At 36.7% G+C, this 18,144-nt stretch overlaps 1 protein-coding gene and 1 long non-coding RNA gene across 2 annotated transcripts; one reads left to right on the plus strand and one right to left on the minus strand.

The window, feature by feature from the left end:
• Window positions 1-281: 281 nt before the first annotated feature.
• LOC148917889 (uncharacterized) lies at window positions 282-2,382 on the minus strand. The gene is made up of 4 exons (XR_016125772.1): window positions 2,173-2,382; window positions 2,008-2,091; window positions 637-802; window positions 282-515 (listed from the first exon to the last, which is right to left on the minus strand). It is a non-coding gene; the product is annotated as an uncharacterized LOC148917889 (long non-coding RNA).
• Window positions 2,383-9,138: 6,756 nt separating this feature from the next.
• Window positions 9,139-14,724, plus strand: CENP-C (centromere protein C). Its single transcript, XM_016793620.2, is given in 14 exon segments — window positions 9,139-9,385; window positions 10,095-10,297; window positions 10,388-10,476; window positions 10,565-10,636; window positions 10,639-10,666; window positions 10,795-10,958; window positions 11,122-11,903; window positions 11,990-12,089; window positions 12,473-12,558; window positions 13,203-13,311; window positions 13,403-13,473; window positions 13,813-13,921; window positions 14,034-14,141; window positions 14,364-14,724. Coding segments are annotated over 14 exon segments (2,205 nt in total). The 5' UTR covers window positions 9,139-9,229; the 3' UTR covers window positions 14,492-14,724.
• Window positions 14,725-18,144: the final 3,420 nt, after the last annotated feature.

The raw sequence follows: 18,144 nt of genomic DNA on the forward strand, positions 1-18,144 counted from the left end.
CTTTTTTTAAATAAGAAATAGTATAGCCGTCCGGCGTTACTCGTCTGTTTTTAGTATAGCCGCGCGGCGATACGTGGTTTTTTTATTTTTATCCGGCTATACTCGATGTTTTATTTATTTTTTTAAATAGTATAGCCGAGCGGCTATACGAGGCAGAATACCAGAAAAAGATCGAATTCAGAAATGAAAGCTACCGCGACACTTAAAGAGGTGCTGAAGAAGATGACGATTTAAGTCGTCCTTTATTTTGAAGCTGGAACAACAATCATCCATTGAAAAAATAAGCTAAATGAATTCAAGAATCAATAATCATAGTTTCAAAATATAAGCGAAGAAGCATTCCATTCTAACTGAATAGTTCGTGATTGAGGCTTGCTTGATGGAGCTTCCCAGGACAGGAGGTCTCCCACCTAGTATTGGTCCATTCAAGTCAAACCCTCGCGCATTTTGGAGTTCTTTGTGTGGGATCCAATGCTCCACATTGTCCAACATATACTTCTTTAAAATGTCGATTCCTGCAAAAATTATAACTTCAATTGATGCATATACTACAGAAACCTCATCCAAAAAGTAAAAAATAAGCTTAACTGAATAACCATATAATTTCCCAAAGTGCACAGGATCAAGCATTCAAACCTCAAACCGAGCAGTACATGATTGAGGTTCACTTGATGGAGCTTCACAGGAGTCTCCCACCTGATCCTGGTCCATTAAAGTCAGAAACCTCTCACATTTTGGAGTTCTTAGTGTGGGATCCAATGCTTCACGATATCCAAAGGATAGTTGTTATAAATGTTGAATCCTGCAAAAAAATTATCTTCAGTTGATGCGAAAATTACAGGACCTTCACCCGAAAAGTAAGGAAAGTTATAGACACAATCAGCTGTAATGAAGCTATCAAACTAATCGGTAGCAATATCAAGCTATACAAGCTGCCGCTGGTTTCCTTAAGACAACTTCAGTCACCAAAACTTATTTATATTGCTCTGTGGACCTTATTTCTTTCTTGCATACCACCCCCATCTCAATCTGTTACAAGCACAACTTCTTCACTCTTACCGCCATCGCCAACATCATCAATAATAATAATAGAGGGAAAGAATATACTCTCGAAGGAGCAATACCTAAAATAAGTATGCTATTCAATTTACTGCTAAACTGGTATGACATCATTCTTTCATGCATCATCACATCTCAAAACAATACCCTCAAGGCTAGCACGAAATTCATAAAAGGGAAATTCACTTCTGCTTAACCCATTGATGGATGGAACTAAGCTCCGATAACAGGACCATTGTTTTTCTAATAGGTACAGAATTTACTCACAAGCCGAATAACATACACCCAAATATATGAAATCTTCACTTTGCTTTTCTTTTCACCACATTTTCAAGTGGAACTGGAAAAGCATCCTAAATTTGTTAAAACCACTGCCTCTCTCTCCTTTGAGCCGTCGCCTCCTCTCTCTCTCTCTGTGACCTCCTCACCCACCAGCGACCCCTGACCCCTTCGCCCACCTGCCTTTTATATGTAATATCGCATCCCCAATTGCATCCCTTTTATTATTAGTATTCTTATTTCTTTCTGAGAAAGCCACTGTTTCTATGTTAGATGTGTGAAATCAAACTCCCAATGATTACTGCATCAATATAGATCGTAGTTTTTTAGTACATTAATATATTTATTTTTCATTTAAGTATATTCTATTGATGAATTTTATCTTTTTGAACCAGAGCAAATCATTAACTTCAAAACTAAAAACAATATAAGAGAAAACAAATGGAAATATGCTCCAAAGGAAACATATTATACAAAGATCAAGGCAGTTACTACGGCTGAAATCAAAACTTGCAAGGAATCGTAGGGGTCCAGCTGATGCAATTGCATCAGCAACCAACTGAAGCTTCCTCATTTATGAAGTCAGCATGACTAATTTATTAATAAAACTTCCAAAAAATAATTTCAACCAAATAGAAACCCACAAAAGTATGGAATATAAAGGTATACCAATTTCAGAGCTGTTTTGGTTGTGTCCTTTCGAGAATGAACGAATACCACTGCCTGATAACCTTGCCTGAGTAATTCAAAAACCTGGCAGAAAAAAGTATCAATCAGTTAAATAATAATTCTAATGCATACATTACACAAAGGAGAGCCCAAGGAAAAAGAAACCTTCATATCTCATTCTGCAATTCAATACAGGCTGTAAGTTATGCACTGTCATGCTTCCTTCTTAGACTCTGTCAAATCTAACAAGCCTTCATAGAACATAATCTACATAGAACCCAATTTAGGCAAGCTCAGGACAACTCTATTCAAAGCTTGATTTTTCATAACAGTAGAACAACTTACAATAACCTTCAATATGGTTCACTAGCCATATGCTTGACAATTCCAGGAAAATCCAAACTATGGCCACACAAATATGAAGAAACGATAAAACTGGCTATATATAACTTAGAGAGAGAGAGAGAGAGAGAGAGAGAGAGAGATACCTCTGTAATGCTCAACCAGTCCAAAACAAAACTCACAAAAACCACAACCAAAGGGAACCCTACAGCTAAACATTGACATTTGAAAACTCTGTAATGTGTCTATGAAATTGATCAAAATGAAAACTTGAGCAGACAACTTCTTCTGTAACAATTCCTACTAGTTTTAACAAAGGTTTAAGAAAAAACTTCTGTACAAAATACATGATATTTACTGTCACAAACTGAACAAGCTCTTATCAAAACCTGTCAACTTAAGTGAAAAGATCAGTCACAGTAAAATGAGTTAATTTTGACTGCAGAGCTCATACTAATGGCAAGCTGATGTGCAAAAGACTACATATATGAATAGCATCACTGAACAAATATCATTCAGACTTCTGAGTACTAGAGACTTCAAATGAGATTAAAAAAAAAAAGCAAACAAACAAAAACAACTGAACAAACAGAAACCAAAGAATTCTATAACCATAATAGGAAACATAGTGGACCCATAATGTCAAAATCTAAAAGCAATTAATCACTTTATATGAAAAAATAATCAATCAGTGACTATCATCTGAATAAGAAGAAAGTGAAGCCGTTAAGGTTTTCATTTTCCTCTTTTGGGTAACAGTTAAAAGCATACGGAGCCGTTAAGGTTATCATCTGAATAAGAAGAAAGTTAATATACTGAATAAGAAGAAAATGCCGACTCACTATCTAAATCTCATAATGGATGATATAGTACTGAATATTTCCAAAAACTAAATAGGTTGAATTCAACATGAAAAGTACTATGAGTACATCACCATGACATAAAAGCACTCGAATAACTAAGGCAGCCAAAACCCTAGTTTCCTTGCTTTATTTTGCAAGCTGATATCTTTAACACACTAACCCTCCCACAAAAATATATACAATACCAGCTCATATGACATTACAGCCGTTCCCATGTCATTTTAACTATGCAATTAACCCAGATTAACTCTTACACAACACAAAAACAAATGTGTGAATTTGAGATCAAGCCAAAGTAGTAAGAGAAAAAGTATGATTACCAAAAATGAGAATGGAGACCCAGGAATAGCCAATCATTTGCATACCTCGTGTAGAATAGAAATCACAGCTATGTTTGTTTTGCCAGCTCCTGTTGCAGCACAAACCTGCAAGTATCATATCAGCACTTTCACTGCAATGGTTTGGTATTCATATAATCAACAGAATCAATAACTTACTAGCATATTCTCATTAGTGTAATAAACAGTACGAAATAGGAGGCTTTGAATACGGTTCAGAGACTTATATCCACGAAAAGCAGCCTGAGTGAATTCATGTAACTTCGTTATCTCAATCTGACAGCATAAGACAGTAAACAGAAATAGAGGTCAGTAGGTGATAAAAGAAATAGCAAGCAAGGACAATCCTATTTGTTTAACCACCAGAAAACGTGCAAATTATTATGACTAGTTTGTCAGAGAACTCTAATTGCATCACAAACTCCATACTGGAAATATATATTCACACAATTATCTTAGAGCTATAAAGAATTTCATGCTCAATATAATTTCCTAAAGAAAGTACTATCCATATCATGTCAATACATTCTATCCAATCCCTTTCCCCAAAATCAATATCAAATTTTCATAAAACCTAGTTTGGTTTGGCCTGTGCATGTTCAGATGCAAGCAGAACAATAGTCTGTGGCCTGTGCATTTGCTGACAACACAAATCAAAATACCACGCACCAAATATTCCACCCAAATTTAAATCTATTTCTTTTTTCAACTTACAGTAATTGAAAGTTCTATTGAAAAGGATGAGTTTTCAAAGTCATTCTTAATTATCAAAACAATCCAAAACTATATATTCACAAGGTTTGAACAAGCAGAACAAAGTTGTTCTACATAAACTTGTGGTGGGCAAAACTGAGAGCAAAAAGAAGAGAGAGCACTCATTCCACAACTTTGAGCCAATGCAAAATGACTATTGTATTAATAAATACCATTCAACTAAACAGAAGAATGCTTATCTCCACCAAAAAAAAATATACAGAAATGCTATGCATATTTAGTGTTCAGATTCACAGCATCACCCAATTTCCATATCTAGTGTTGAGATTCATGACACAAAAACTTCTAAGTAGGTTAGCGTACATAGTGGATATGTCCAATCACTTACTTCAAGGGCATGGCTCAATTCTCGTCTTCAGCTTCTTGTGAGAGCAACCAGGAGAGGTACTCACACTCCTGGCCCAATTGGTCTGGTGAAGTCACCCTTTTTCGTACGAGCATTTCTGTAGTGGGGTACTTCCTCTTATGGCCACCCCTTGGCCTTGACCGGAATTTCTCATCAGCCTCTTTAAAATCCCCCTGCAATTCAAAGCAATAATGTCAAACATATGAACTCATAATGTGGCATTGCCTGGAAATATGAACTCACATATGCACACACACATGACGCCCAGTCTTCTCATGCTTATCTCTCACGTGCTTGTTGCAATTCAAAGAAATCGTATAGCCGCTCGGCTATACTCTCAGATCGGCTTTAGTCGGCTTTTTTTTTAAAAAAAAAATAGTATAGCCGAACGGCTATATTAGTTTTTTAATTTTTTTAAAAGAAATAGTATAGCCGTGCGGCTATAAACTGTTTTTATTTGTTCAAACACGGCTATACTCGGTTGCCCCAATTTTTTAAAGAAATAGTATAGCAGCGCGGCTATAAACTGTTTTTATTTGTTTAAACACGGCTATACTCGGTTGCCCATTTTTTAAAAAATAGTATAGCGCGCTATAATCTGTTAAAAAAAAAAAAATAGAGCAGAATAAAAAGAAGATCTACTTGAAATGAAAGCTACCATGAGCATTCTCATGCTTCCGCAGACTTTGAACACCTTTCCACAATCCTGGCATACAGGCAGCTTCTGACCTCCAACATTAGCCAAAGGATCATCCTCATTGTGGAGTTCTTTCACATGCATCCTCGTGTTATCTTCGGAAAAACAAACCCACGATTACAGATTTCAATCGGACACATAAAGAGTTTCTCTTGGTGCTGAAGAAGATGACGATTTAAGAGTTTCTCTGGGTTCTGAAAAAAGAAATAATATAGCCGACCGGCTATACTCGGTTTTATAATTTTTAACAGAATGGTATAGCCGAGCGGCTAGACTCGGTTTTTTAAAATAAAAAGAACCGTTACAAAAATAAAACGAAGCGTTTGGCAGCGGATGAGACTTTAAAACTCGGTTTTCTTTAAAGTCGGACATTTTTTTAAAAAAATAAAAATTTAAAAACCGCCTAGGCCGATTTTTCGACAAGATGCGGCATTCCTCGGCTCTCACGGACTCATCGACTCTCGGCCTTCCGTTTTACCGCCAAAGCTTTTTGTGCTTTCCCCAAGGCACTTACGACGTCGTTCCTAGTTCGTTCCAACTAGCAAGCTTTTCACAAAGTTGTCACTTGTCGTACTGCATCAGTCTCAGCCTCCGGTGATGTCTTCACTTGGGACCACGTCGTTAGGATATCCGAACCGGTTCAGATCTCAGGGGCTACTCGGAAAAGATCAAAATCTGCAATCGCGCTTTCCTTGGTAAGTTATACAATACATTTTCTCAGCTGCCAAACAGAAACAGACCAATTGTTCGTTTATCTCTCCACAGTCCACTCCACATTTTATTGAAACTGCTTGCAGGAATCGCACTCTGATTTCCTTCCCTTTGAAATTGAGGACCATTCACAAAGGGTAAGCTCAAATTCCTTGAATTCAAATACCCGTTTCATGCTCAGATATAGCACTGAATAATTTTCCCAAATCTCTAGTTTTGCTGAGAATTTACGTAGTTTCAAGTACGTGTTTACTTTCCCACCAGAAAATTCGAACTCTAATAGTTGTTGCATTAATTCATCGCTGAGCACAGGACGAGAGCTGGGATATGTAATCAAAAGCTTAGGGGAAAAACATAGTCCAGGTATAAGGAATGAACTAACTACGGTTTGTTTCTTCGATGTGCGCCACCTTTTTTTTTTCCCTTGGTCTAGGTGATTAAACAGTGAATTCATAATCAATTTTTGATGCATCTCTAGCAAGTCATTTTGGATATATTAATCTTTATGATGAATGGCAACTGGCTCATTGGATTAATTGGTGCTATATATGTATCTAGCAGTGCCTCGACATGGAGGTTCTGTGAAAGGGCTTGATAATGAGGTTTTGGAGGTGACGCTGTGTGCGCTATAGTGTTGGCTAGAGAGGAATATAAGATTTTTTGTAGGGTTAGAAACTTCAGTGGTAGCATTGAGTCTGGTCGGTTTTTCAATGGTCATGTAGGAAGGAAGCCAACTAACTCTTTTATTGTTGTTCATTTGATTTTCTTGGAACTTTTCATTTTTAACATTTTTTATGTGTACTTCTTGTTGGAATAGGCTTATGGAGTGCACATGAATGGCTACGTTGAGAAGGATAGGAAGAAGTTTCTATGGATAGCGAAGAGAAGTCAATAGAAACCTACTTATATTATATATATCCAGGGATACTTGATCATCTAGTTGCTGGTGGACTGGTTTGTAACGAGCTTTCATCTCGCTTCAAGGCAATTTAGTTTCTATTCTATCAGTATTTAGGCTGTTAGTGCTCAGTGGGAGCTTGCTTGAATAGTTTGCTTTTGGTATCTAGAGCCTCCAGACCTTGATGAAATAACATGGGCATTCCCCGACCCCGAAATAGATGGATTTACATCACATGTTCCTAAATTAGACGGCTCTGGTGCACTTTAATGTCAATGTAATTGGTGAAACTACTTGACCCAAGAACTGGCTGGATTTTATGGTTGTAATATGAGGCAACTAGAAGAGCAAGGGGTCCTTCCTTGCCCGATATTTAGTGGTCTACTTTAAGCATAACAAATGCAATTGGCAGGGATGTTTTGTTTTGCTATGATTTAAAACTTCCTGAGAGTTTCACGCCTAAGAATCAAGGTAGTACCCTTGGAGCTTAGCTTTTACCTAAAATAGTTGTGAACTTTGCCTTCGTATTTGTCATTTTTCACCTTTCATTTCATCCTAAACCATCTGCAATTTTCCCCGTATTGAACAGATGGAGAGGTGGAGAGCTTCAATTTGATCCCTGTGACGCATGTTGCAAACATCATACGAAGGACACGATTTTTCAAGCCAAATTGCTCTCTAGTCATCATTGATTTCCTAAACTACATTCTTCTGCCAATTGATAGGAAGGAACCTTGAGCATATTAACGAACCTGATCCTTGTCCCAAAATAGCCCGCACACCTTTGGCAATATCATTCCAAAAAGACGATCTTAGGGCAATGCGATATTCAATTTCTGTCACACCAGTTAACTGGATTTGGACAAGTACATAATGATTACAAATGTTATTTTCAGAACAGGGGAGCTACTAGGAAATAAAACCTAGAAGAGCTTCATTTGCCCAATCCACCACTGCGCAGCACAACAATGAATCACCAACAACAACCAAACAAAAAGGCAAACCACAATAATAATAACTCATCCAATCCAAACACATATACCAGAAAATAGTAACACACATGCACATACACACATAAATTCATTATTAAATACAAACATACACTGCTACATACATCTATACACATATTTACAGTATTACCTGACGACACAGCTCCATCTCCACCAGAAAATATACCAATAGACTGCAACTGGTTGGCTACCTTATTAGCTTCCTTCGCATTAGCCTATGCACAGACATGACGCCCAGTCTTCTCCAATTGTTTATTAAATCGGCTATATTAGTTTTTCAAAAAAAAAAAGAAAGAAATCGTATAGCCGTACGGCTATAATGGGTTGTTTCTAATTTTTTTTTTAAAGAAATAGTAACGCCGCACGGTCATACTCTGTTTTTTCAATTTTTTAAATGAAATAGTATAGCCGTACGGCTACAATCTGTTTATCCTTTTTAAAAAAAATAGTATAGCCGAACGGCTATAATCTGTCCATCCTATAGTATAGCCGCACGGCCATACTCTGTTTTTTAATTTTTTAAATGAAATAGTATAGCCGATCGGCTATATTCGGTTTTCACGCAGCGACAGTATAGCCGTGCGGCTATACTCTGTTTTTACTAATTTTTCAAGAAGTATAACCTGCGGCATTACTCAACTCTTTATTTTTTTCTTAACAAATAATATAGCGGCGAGGCGATACTCTTTTTTTAAAAAAATAGTACACATCGCTATACGAGATTTTTTCTAACTTTTTTTAAAAAGAAATAGTATAGCTGCTCAGCGCTTTATAAAAAATTTACGATTTATAAAAAAAACTTTAAAAAAGGACCAAACATTTCCAACAACCCGCTTGGCTAACTACCGTCAATTGGATATTATCGATATTCAAATTGATTTTGAACCAAACTCCATTGACTGAAAATGTAATTAACCCATAATTATTTATCCAACAACTGCTATTCAGGCACCCCATATATATATAGGTAACTTCACGTTAATAATTGTAGAAACCTTATGAGAACTACCGATCGTAATTTTTCATATGAAGTTATTTTTCTCCAGTGTTCGTGTAATTGCTGAAAAATTGAGTGCGTGCCAGCGCAAATAACTTTTTTACACGAACACGAGTGGTCGGGGCTCGGACGGTCCAAAATAAAAAATAAAAAAAACCCTGCTCCCTCCCGCTCAACTTTTCGAATCGTTGTGTGAGTCTTCTCTTTCTCTCTCTTAGGGTTCTCTCCTGAAACTTGACATGTGAGATGAACGAGGTTCAGAGCTCCGACCCAGTAGACCCGCTGCAGGGTTACACAGGCCTCGCCGTCTTCCCAAATAGCGGGAAAATCTTACCGGACAATTCCAAGCCCTATGACATCGGCAACGACCTCCAATCCATCCATACTCAACTCAAGTCCGTGGTACCTACTCTCGCTCTATCTCCGTTCTCATTTCTCACCCACTTTCTTCTTATACTTTTCAAAATTGGAATTTGAGTTTAATTTTGTTCCGGTCAGATTGTTTTTTTCTTTCTCTCTAAATGTCTGATCTATGAAGTGCAGGATGGTTTGTTACTGTGTAGTTATGAATCTTCTATTTTTATTTTTTGAGGTGGAGGGTTCAATATCTAGTTGACTGAGCTTAATGTAACTATTTTGATCTGGGTTCTTAAATGAAGGCTATAATCCTGTTTGGTTGCTGAGAAAACGAATGAAAAGCAGATAAATGCATATAAGTCTAAACTTTTGACACCTCGTTTGGCACTTGGAATTTGGGAAAGCTGAAAACTGTAATAAAAAATTGTGATCCTTCGATTATTCCTTTCGGATTTTGGGGATACTAATTTTGGAAAGCTCATAATACCATTTTTTTAATGATTTGATTTGATTTGTTAAAATTCAACAAGCAGGCCGAGAACCAAGGGGTTTGTCATTACTGAACTTATAGCTTAGTATCTCGCATAAAGTGCGGAACTGACTCTATAAGTACAACATATGTTCTTTGCTTTCAAGTTTTGTCTCAAATAAAGTCATTCTATGTTCTGCCGTTGAGTCAATGACATGGTACACACTGTAGTTCAATCACTGGTTGGGAAGCAATCATAGTTAATAATATATTCTGCTTTTTCAGGCCTTACAACAGAGTCCAACTAAACTTAAAGATCAGGCGAAAAACATTGTAAGTGGTACTTCGGAAATTCCGAAGTCTGTTAATCCACGAGCATTGAAACAGAAAGATGCAGTTGTTCCTGAAATGGCTGAAGAAAATCCCCGACAGCAAAGACGAGCCTTGGGTCGTAAACGGGCTCGTTTCTCTGTGAAGCCTAATTCCAGGTAAAGCTTATGGTTGCTGCCCCATTTTCTTAAGAAGTACTCTTACTCTGTTAAAGATACAGGTTGATGTTTGTTATATTCAATTTGCAGTCAACCTGCTATGAGCCTGCTGCCACCTTTGGATATCAAAAACTTGAAAGACACTGAGGAATTATGGACAGCCTATGAAAGGCATGAGAGTAAGTTGCACTCCCTCTGTATTTCTGAATCTATACTACAAACCCTTGAGCAACTGTAAACTTTTACTGCTTTCCGATTGGTGCACAGATGCTAAAAAAGAAATAGAGAAGCAGATGGGAGGTGCTGTGTTGGATGCAGATCAGCAAAATCCATCCCGATTAAACGGAGCCGTCAACCAGGAATTTTGGGGTATTATTAAAATTTGTTTACTGGCCTAAAATAAATACTTTCATCTATTCCTTCAAGATGCCTGCATTAGCGTGCGCCATCCTTTTTCCTATTTGTGGTGTAAGACAGCATTTTTGTTGATAACACAGGAGGTCAGCTAAATATAAGCCTCTCTATCCATCGACCGATGCTGAAACTAGTGAGAATGGTAAAACCTCTCAAGATATGCTTGAAACAAGCATTCACAGTCCATTGAATCACAGCTCACAAGCAGAAAACAAAGATGTTGCATTGGAGGAGGTGGATTTAGCTGGTAAGCAATTCCTGTTAAAGAGAAAAGGTCTTTTAGCATCTACTGTGTGAATTAATAGTTTTCCCTGTTATCTCCCTTTTCCCTTTTCCTATCATGCATTTCTTTTACTCCCCACCCCTCCTATTATTTCTTCCTGATGGCATGATAACTGTAATCTTCACAGGTGCAACAACTAAGGCAGATAAAGAACTGGGTGAAATTTTACATGACCTGCTGTCTAAAAATTGTGAAGATCTAGAAGGGGATGGGGCGGTCAGTCTTTTACAGGAGCACTTGAAGATCAAGCCTATTAAAATGAAGAAATTAAGCCTCCCAGAATTCCCAAGTATCCGCAAGGTTGATTATAGGTCTTCAAGAAGAACCTTGCCAAAGCCTACAAATGTCTTGACAGACATAGATAACTTGATTAAAGGGATACGCAGTAAAACACCTGCTAAGCGCAAACAGGGGGCAGAAGGGTCTATTCATTTAGCTTCTCCAACACCACCAAAGAGCCCTTTTGCTTCAATTTCGGCTCTAAAGAAGAGGATTTTACAGTCAAATCCATCAAGCGATCCATTTTCAGCTGATGATATTGATAGGTTTCTAGAGACAAATCCTTCTTTAGTTGAGAATGGCAACAAACAATCTGAGCTGGTTGACATAAGAGAGCAGGCGACCGTTTCTGATGAGTTGAAGTTAATTAAACAAACTGATAATTTTGAAGTCCCGACAGGTTCACCTGAAGTGGCTATTGAAGAATTCAGTCATGCATTTGAAAGATCTATGAGTGAAGACTCAAGTAAACATGGTGAGAGTATTGATGTTGGCTCAAGTAGATCTCATCTTGAAATGGAGGATAACATTGGAAGCAACAATATGGATAACAGGGTTATGGATGGTACATTAAGTAGGCCTGATGCTGACACAGATACTTGGAAAAATGGGGCCAATGATGGGGACAAGGTCAATTTACCTTTTGGCTTCTTTATGTTTTATTTTCAGAACTGTAAATGTTTGCTGATTTTGTGATGTATTATGACGAGATACAGGTGGAAGACACACTGGAGGAAGCACTGGATAGTACAGAGCCTGAACTTAATGTGTCAGTGTCAACTTTGGAAACGTCGAACGGCACTCAAAATGAATTAGGTATGAGCTGCTTGTACTACATGAGAAATACTTGTGTAGTGTGCAATCAACTAAAATCTCATATCAGAGCTTCAATTGCATTTATTTGCCACTAGACTCTGCAATGTTCCGCATCTACCATAAATATCCAGACCCACCAGTTATGATATCAGGGACTGAAAAAAGCTTGTAAAACTAATTGAACCCAGTTACCAGTTCATATTGGAGATGAAATTTCACAGAGCCCACCAATTAAACTAAGTCCTGCTTGTTGAAATCTGCTTCTAGTGTCTCAATACATGTGTTTAACATCAGAAATTTGATTGTTCTTTGCTAACATTAAATTGTTTTTGATAACTTCTATTCTAACTACCTTTGCTTGTCATTTCTTATTTCTCCAATAGATCAATTACATTCAACAGAAGTTGAGGAGCATCCAACATATGGTCTCTCCAGAAACCTGGACACTGGTCCAGAGACACACAACGAGGTTACTAATTACCAGGCTATTTTCCTTTGCCATTCTGCCATGTTATTTGGTGGTTCTCACAATTTTTTAATACCTTTTGACACATTCTAGCATTTCTGTAGTGGTCACACAGAACTTTCATCGTATTATATCATCACTGTCATTATTGTCATCAATTGTTTCTATATAAATAACAAAGCTCTATTCTCAAGTTTAGCAATTTTTGAGAAGCAGTGATGTTCTTAAGTTTCTGTAAGGTATCCATTCATCTGTACTTATGTGGGCCAAATATGGCCCAACAGTGGTATACAGTGTACCCATCTACTTTAAGTTCATAGTTTTCCACCTGGTAGGTAGTCTGATGTTAAAGGTTACTTTTGAATTCATGTTGGACAATATAAGCCCATTCTGGCTTTCTTTAATAATGGGTGTGGATGAATCAGAATTATCAAGAATTCAGTAGACACTCGGTTTGCATGTGGCTGAGTGTAAACAGAATATGATAGAAGTATTTGCCCTTGAAATCTGACTTACTTGAACTATAATGTCCAGAAGCTTGTTGCTTGCTTGCTTTTTAAGCTAGGATTTCTCTTCTTCGTTATTTTTTCTTTCTCAAATAGTCTTTTATCATAACTAATTTTATATTTATGTTTCTTGTAAAACAGAGAATACAAGAGCATTCTGGAGCATCATTGAAGAAACAGATCAAAGCAAACTCACGTCCACGCGGAAAGCAGAAGAGTAAAGAAGTTTCTAAAAGGCAAAGTCGAGCAGGTGTTTACTCAGGCAATCTGACACTACTCGTTTTACTACTTCTCTGCTGCCGGTTTACTGCTTATTTCTCTAATATATCAATTACATTCAGCAGCAGTTGATGAGGATCCAGCGGATGGTCGGTCCAGAAACCTGGACAGTGGTTCAGAGACACATAATGAGGTTACTTATTTCTAGGCTGTTTTCCTTTGTCATTATTTCATGTTATTTGGTGGTTGTCATGATTTATTTGATATCTTTGTCACATTCTAGCATTTGTGCAGTGTTCACAGAATTTCCATCAATTTTAATCATCACTGTCAGTATCATCATCATCATCATCATCGATTGTTTTATCAAAATTACAAGCTGTGCTTGTCACTATATCCTGAAGTTTGGCCATTTTTGAAGAGCAGTGATGTTCTGAAGTTTGTTTAAGCAGTCCATTCATTCATACTTATGTGAAGCAAACATGGCTTATGGGTGGCATACAATTTTACATTTATGTTTCTTGTGAAACAGATAATGCAAGAGCCTTCTGGAGCATCATTGAATCAACAGATCAAAGCAAACTCGCCTCAGCAAAGAAAACGGAAGAGTAAAGAAGTTTCTAAAAGGCAAAGTCTAGCAGGTACTCATGCAATTCTGACAATATACTGATATTACTACTGCTGCTGCTTGGTTACTACTAGTATTAATATTTAATTTTCTATTGGAATTTTGTACCTATATTGTTTTCCTAGGGGCTGGTACATTGTGGCAATCTGGGGTAAGGCGAAGCACGAGGATCAAGACTAGACCTTTGGAGTTTTGGAAAGGGGAACGGATGTTATTTGGACGTATACACGAGAGTGAGTACTTTGTGTGCATTTATTTGGATGAGAAATTCCTTTTATGTCATGATTGTATCGCCCACTTATCTATCCACAAAGTTTAAGTATTTCCTAGGTTCCTTGTACGGATCACAGCCAGAATGCTCTTTGTTTTCATTTCTATGTTACTAGCCCTCTCCCATGTATCTGACTGCCTTTGTAAGCACGAGTGAAACAAGTTAATTGCATTGGATCTTGCAGGTCTGCCAACAGTAATTGGGATGAAGTACGCCTCTCCAGGAAAGGGTGACGGAAAAGCCCCTCTGAAGGTGAAGTCCTTTGTGTCTGATGAATACAAAGAGCTTGTTGAGCTAGCAGCTTTGCATTGAGTTGGCTATATCACTGAAGAATTTGAGATTTGAGATATGCAATGGCTTTCCTTGTTCGTTCCATCCCTAGGAACGGTTTTTCGTTTTAAGAAGTATTCACCAAAGTGGAAGGCCTATCTTGTGAGTAATTAGTAAAGACTATTGTGGTAAATTAACCTTGCTGACTATTGTAGAAATTTAGTCTCTATGAGGATTCCATGATGATCAATATATGAAAGGTGATTCTCATTGAAGTCTTTGGAGAGATCCTTTTTTTTCTTCTTCTTGATATTCTCTCTTTCTGTGTTCTTGTCAAAACAAAAATTCCATAGAAAATGCTATAAGAGAGCAGCCTTCTAATTCAAAGGTTATCGAAAGACCTTAACTCTATTTTGTATCTTATCATTGACAAGGGTTTGAATGGGGTTTCCAGTCCTTTTCCATAAGTTTATTAGTCTTGAAGATGGTTCCCATTGAGTGTTGCTATTTCTTTCTTCACATGCGTACAGATTGACCTAGGTTTCCTGTATCTCCATGGAATTGGAAGCTCCCGCAATGCCTTTCTTTTTTCCTTTTTGGGTCTCTAAACGACAATAACTTTCTTGATTGAACCACATTATTAGCAACATGTAAAGGTTCTTTTCTCTTACTTCCTACCAAATGATAGCAACCCTCTGCAATTTAAGAAGGATATGCATATTCAACGAACAAAGTCTCTGCGGGTCCCGTGTTCAATCTAAATGGCTTGAAATTTAGTTGAACAAAATAACCGGGACATTTGATTCAAAGTAACTAGTTTGAACGGCTTGCACTTTAGTTGAAAAAAGAATTGTGACGTTTGGTTCAAAGAAACTTCGGAATTTCTTAAGTGTTATTTATTTATTTATTTTTCTGGTGGCTAGAGGCACAACGAAGTGCTTCTTCGAACCCTAAATCCTAATTCAAACTACTTTACTCCCTCTTGACCTACTTTTGTATAAATGTTGCCATTTCTCCAAGGTGTTGCAATTATCAAAGACAATAGAATTTGTTTCCAGAGACAAAGTCATGGCATCGGAAGATAGCTTCCATTTCAGAAGTCAAAAGTCATAATTTTGTGTCTTCCCAGTGGTTCACGCCGCTTGAATTTTCAGGACAAGCAAACACTGTGGATCAATTAGCAGTCAATCTGACCACAGAAATATATATATATATATATATATATATATAGCAGTCAATATGTCAGAGTTGCTGGTTTTGTCACGTGTCAATCTATGATAAGCTAAGTGCTTACGTCAACATTGTTCATATTAATCAAACTCCAGACTTCCACATTGACAGACCACTGGATGATACCGTTACTTGTGCTACCTTAAAATAAAGTCACTAATAAATTCATTCAGCACACAACTTTTGAAAAGTGTATTAACAAACTGCTTCTCTGGTGTATTTTGACACAATCATCTTTCTCCCTTTGACATTTGAAATTTAGTTTTCCGTTTTGAGTATTGTATGGTATTACTGTAGCGCTTGGCGCTATCGGTTAGAAAATTAGTGTAGTGATGCCTACTTGTTCGGGTCCGTATCACATGTCATCTCATGATTCAAATCGTACATCTTTTAGGTCATTATTAGTTAATTATCACCCTTGCATTTAGTCTTCATTTTATTAGAGAATGAGAACTTAAATTCAATTCTCATAAAGGGAGAGGGTAAGACTAAAGCCCTCACCATGAGAGTGATATTCTTTTTTGCTGATGACAACTTGCTTATTCAAAGAATTGATCCAAAAATTAAAAGGATTGTGTCATGGAATCAGAGTGACTTTGAAGGCAAGTTAGATTTGCCTCTCAAAACACATGTTGAAATCGAACCTCTGCACAAAAGCAGCTCAGATGAGAAACATCATGAGTAAGTTGTCGAAGTCTCCAAAAAGGAGTGAAGCACCAGTTCTGGACTGAGTGAACCCACATTTAGATTAAGGCACCCTTCGGAGATGGAATAAGCAAACCATCTCTTAAAGCTAAATCCACTAGTGTTGAACAATCTGAAAACGCTTGCTCTTTTATTTATTTATTTATTTTGGTTGTTTATTATTATAACAGAAAACGGTGGCTCTATGATAAGCCGAAAATATATATAAATCGTTACTTCAACTTGATGTCTTTATCAGATTTAACCTTGACACACTCGCAGACTATATATATATACCATGTGCTTGCTGGTTTTATAGTGCTTAGAAAAGCATTATTTTTATAATATTGAGGCCAAAACTGACCTGAATCTTTAAATTTGTAGGCTGCTTTGCCCGCCACTGCATGTTGTTTCTTGAAAGAGATGTATTGGATACAATTTTTATATGTTATATTAGGATAGTTTTGGAGTATATGATGTCCTTATTTAAAAAATTAACGGAGGAAATTTTTCTTAGGTCAATCGTACAATTATTATACTACAGTGCGTAGTTCAACGATCGAAATTATCTATCATTTTAGATATTTGCATAAAAATATCGATATTGGAATCAAAAACCCCCAATCCGTTTGATTACAACCCAAAAATAACATACCCTTATTTTCCCTCACTAAATGTCTTTAAAAAAATGACATTCATCTATTTCAGCTTATATTAAGAATCCACTTTAAAAAAAGGTATATAGTGATATAAGGTCGTACGTCCATTAATTGTGTTCCCTTGATAAATAAATGGACCCATCAATCATGAAACACAAGCATGCTCGGGTCCGCATAATTGCTTTCCCACAACCAATTAGAAGATAAAGAGACAGTGCCCTACACAACTCATGCAAGTCCTGTCCAAGCCATTTACATGATTGCACCATTTTCTTAGAGTTAAATATAGTTTATGTCGTCAATGAAATCTAGTCTAATTAAAAAGACATTGTAGAGTAGTGATCTCAAGTTTAAACATTCATAATATTTTGGTAGTGTGTATGAGAAACCTAAAGGTTGAACTAGAATTATAATGTTGGGGTGGAATGCCGAAATAGAAAATATAAGTATATAAAATATATAAGTATTCAAGAGTTGCATATTATACCCAAATATTACTAACTCAATTATAATTTGTTTTAGAAAATTGGGGAGCATGCCACTCATGGCCTAGAAGTGGCTCCGTCACCCCCTCTACTTCTTCTCAAATCTTGATAAAATATGCTACGATCAATCGTTTATGATTTTATGATTATTTTGTGATATTCAAATTTGGTCAGTAATTATAAATCGACTGACTTTAGCAAAATCCTACCTCAATATTAGGAGTAGTAACTTCAATCTCGTAAAACATGGTACAGTCCTCTACCAACTGATGCAAAATATAGTTAAACAAAAGTAAATTAGTGTAAACTTGTGTGCATATACAAGTGAAAAAAAAATTAAGATGGTCCCACAAAGTACTAATAATTCATTATTATCTTTCTGCGTGTTTTTCACTAAAGGATAAACTAAAGAATTAGCGGAAGTCGGTGATTAAAACAGGTAATTAGATTAGATCTTGTATAAAAAAAGTTATTAGATTTGATTTTGATTGATTACCCAAAAGATGATTAAAACACGTAATATACATAACTAAAATTGGCGGCCTCTTCTCTGAGGAAAAAACAAATGAAATAAAATAATTGAAGGCCATAAATCAGAATGACACTGACTGAGATAGTCTAATCCAATGGTCTCATA

Source organism: Prunus mume, linkage group LG4 (assembly GCF_029339155.1).
Source record: "Prunus mume cultivar Tortuosa linkage group LG4, ASM2933915v1, whole genome shotgun sequence".
Taxonomy (NCBI): Eukaryota; Viridiplantae; Streptophyta; class Magnoliopsida; order Rosales; family Rosaceae; genus Prunus; species Prunus mume.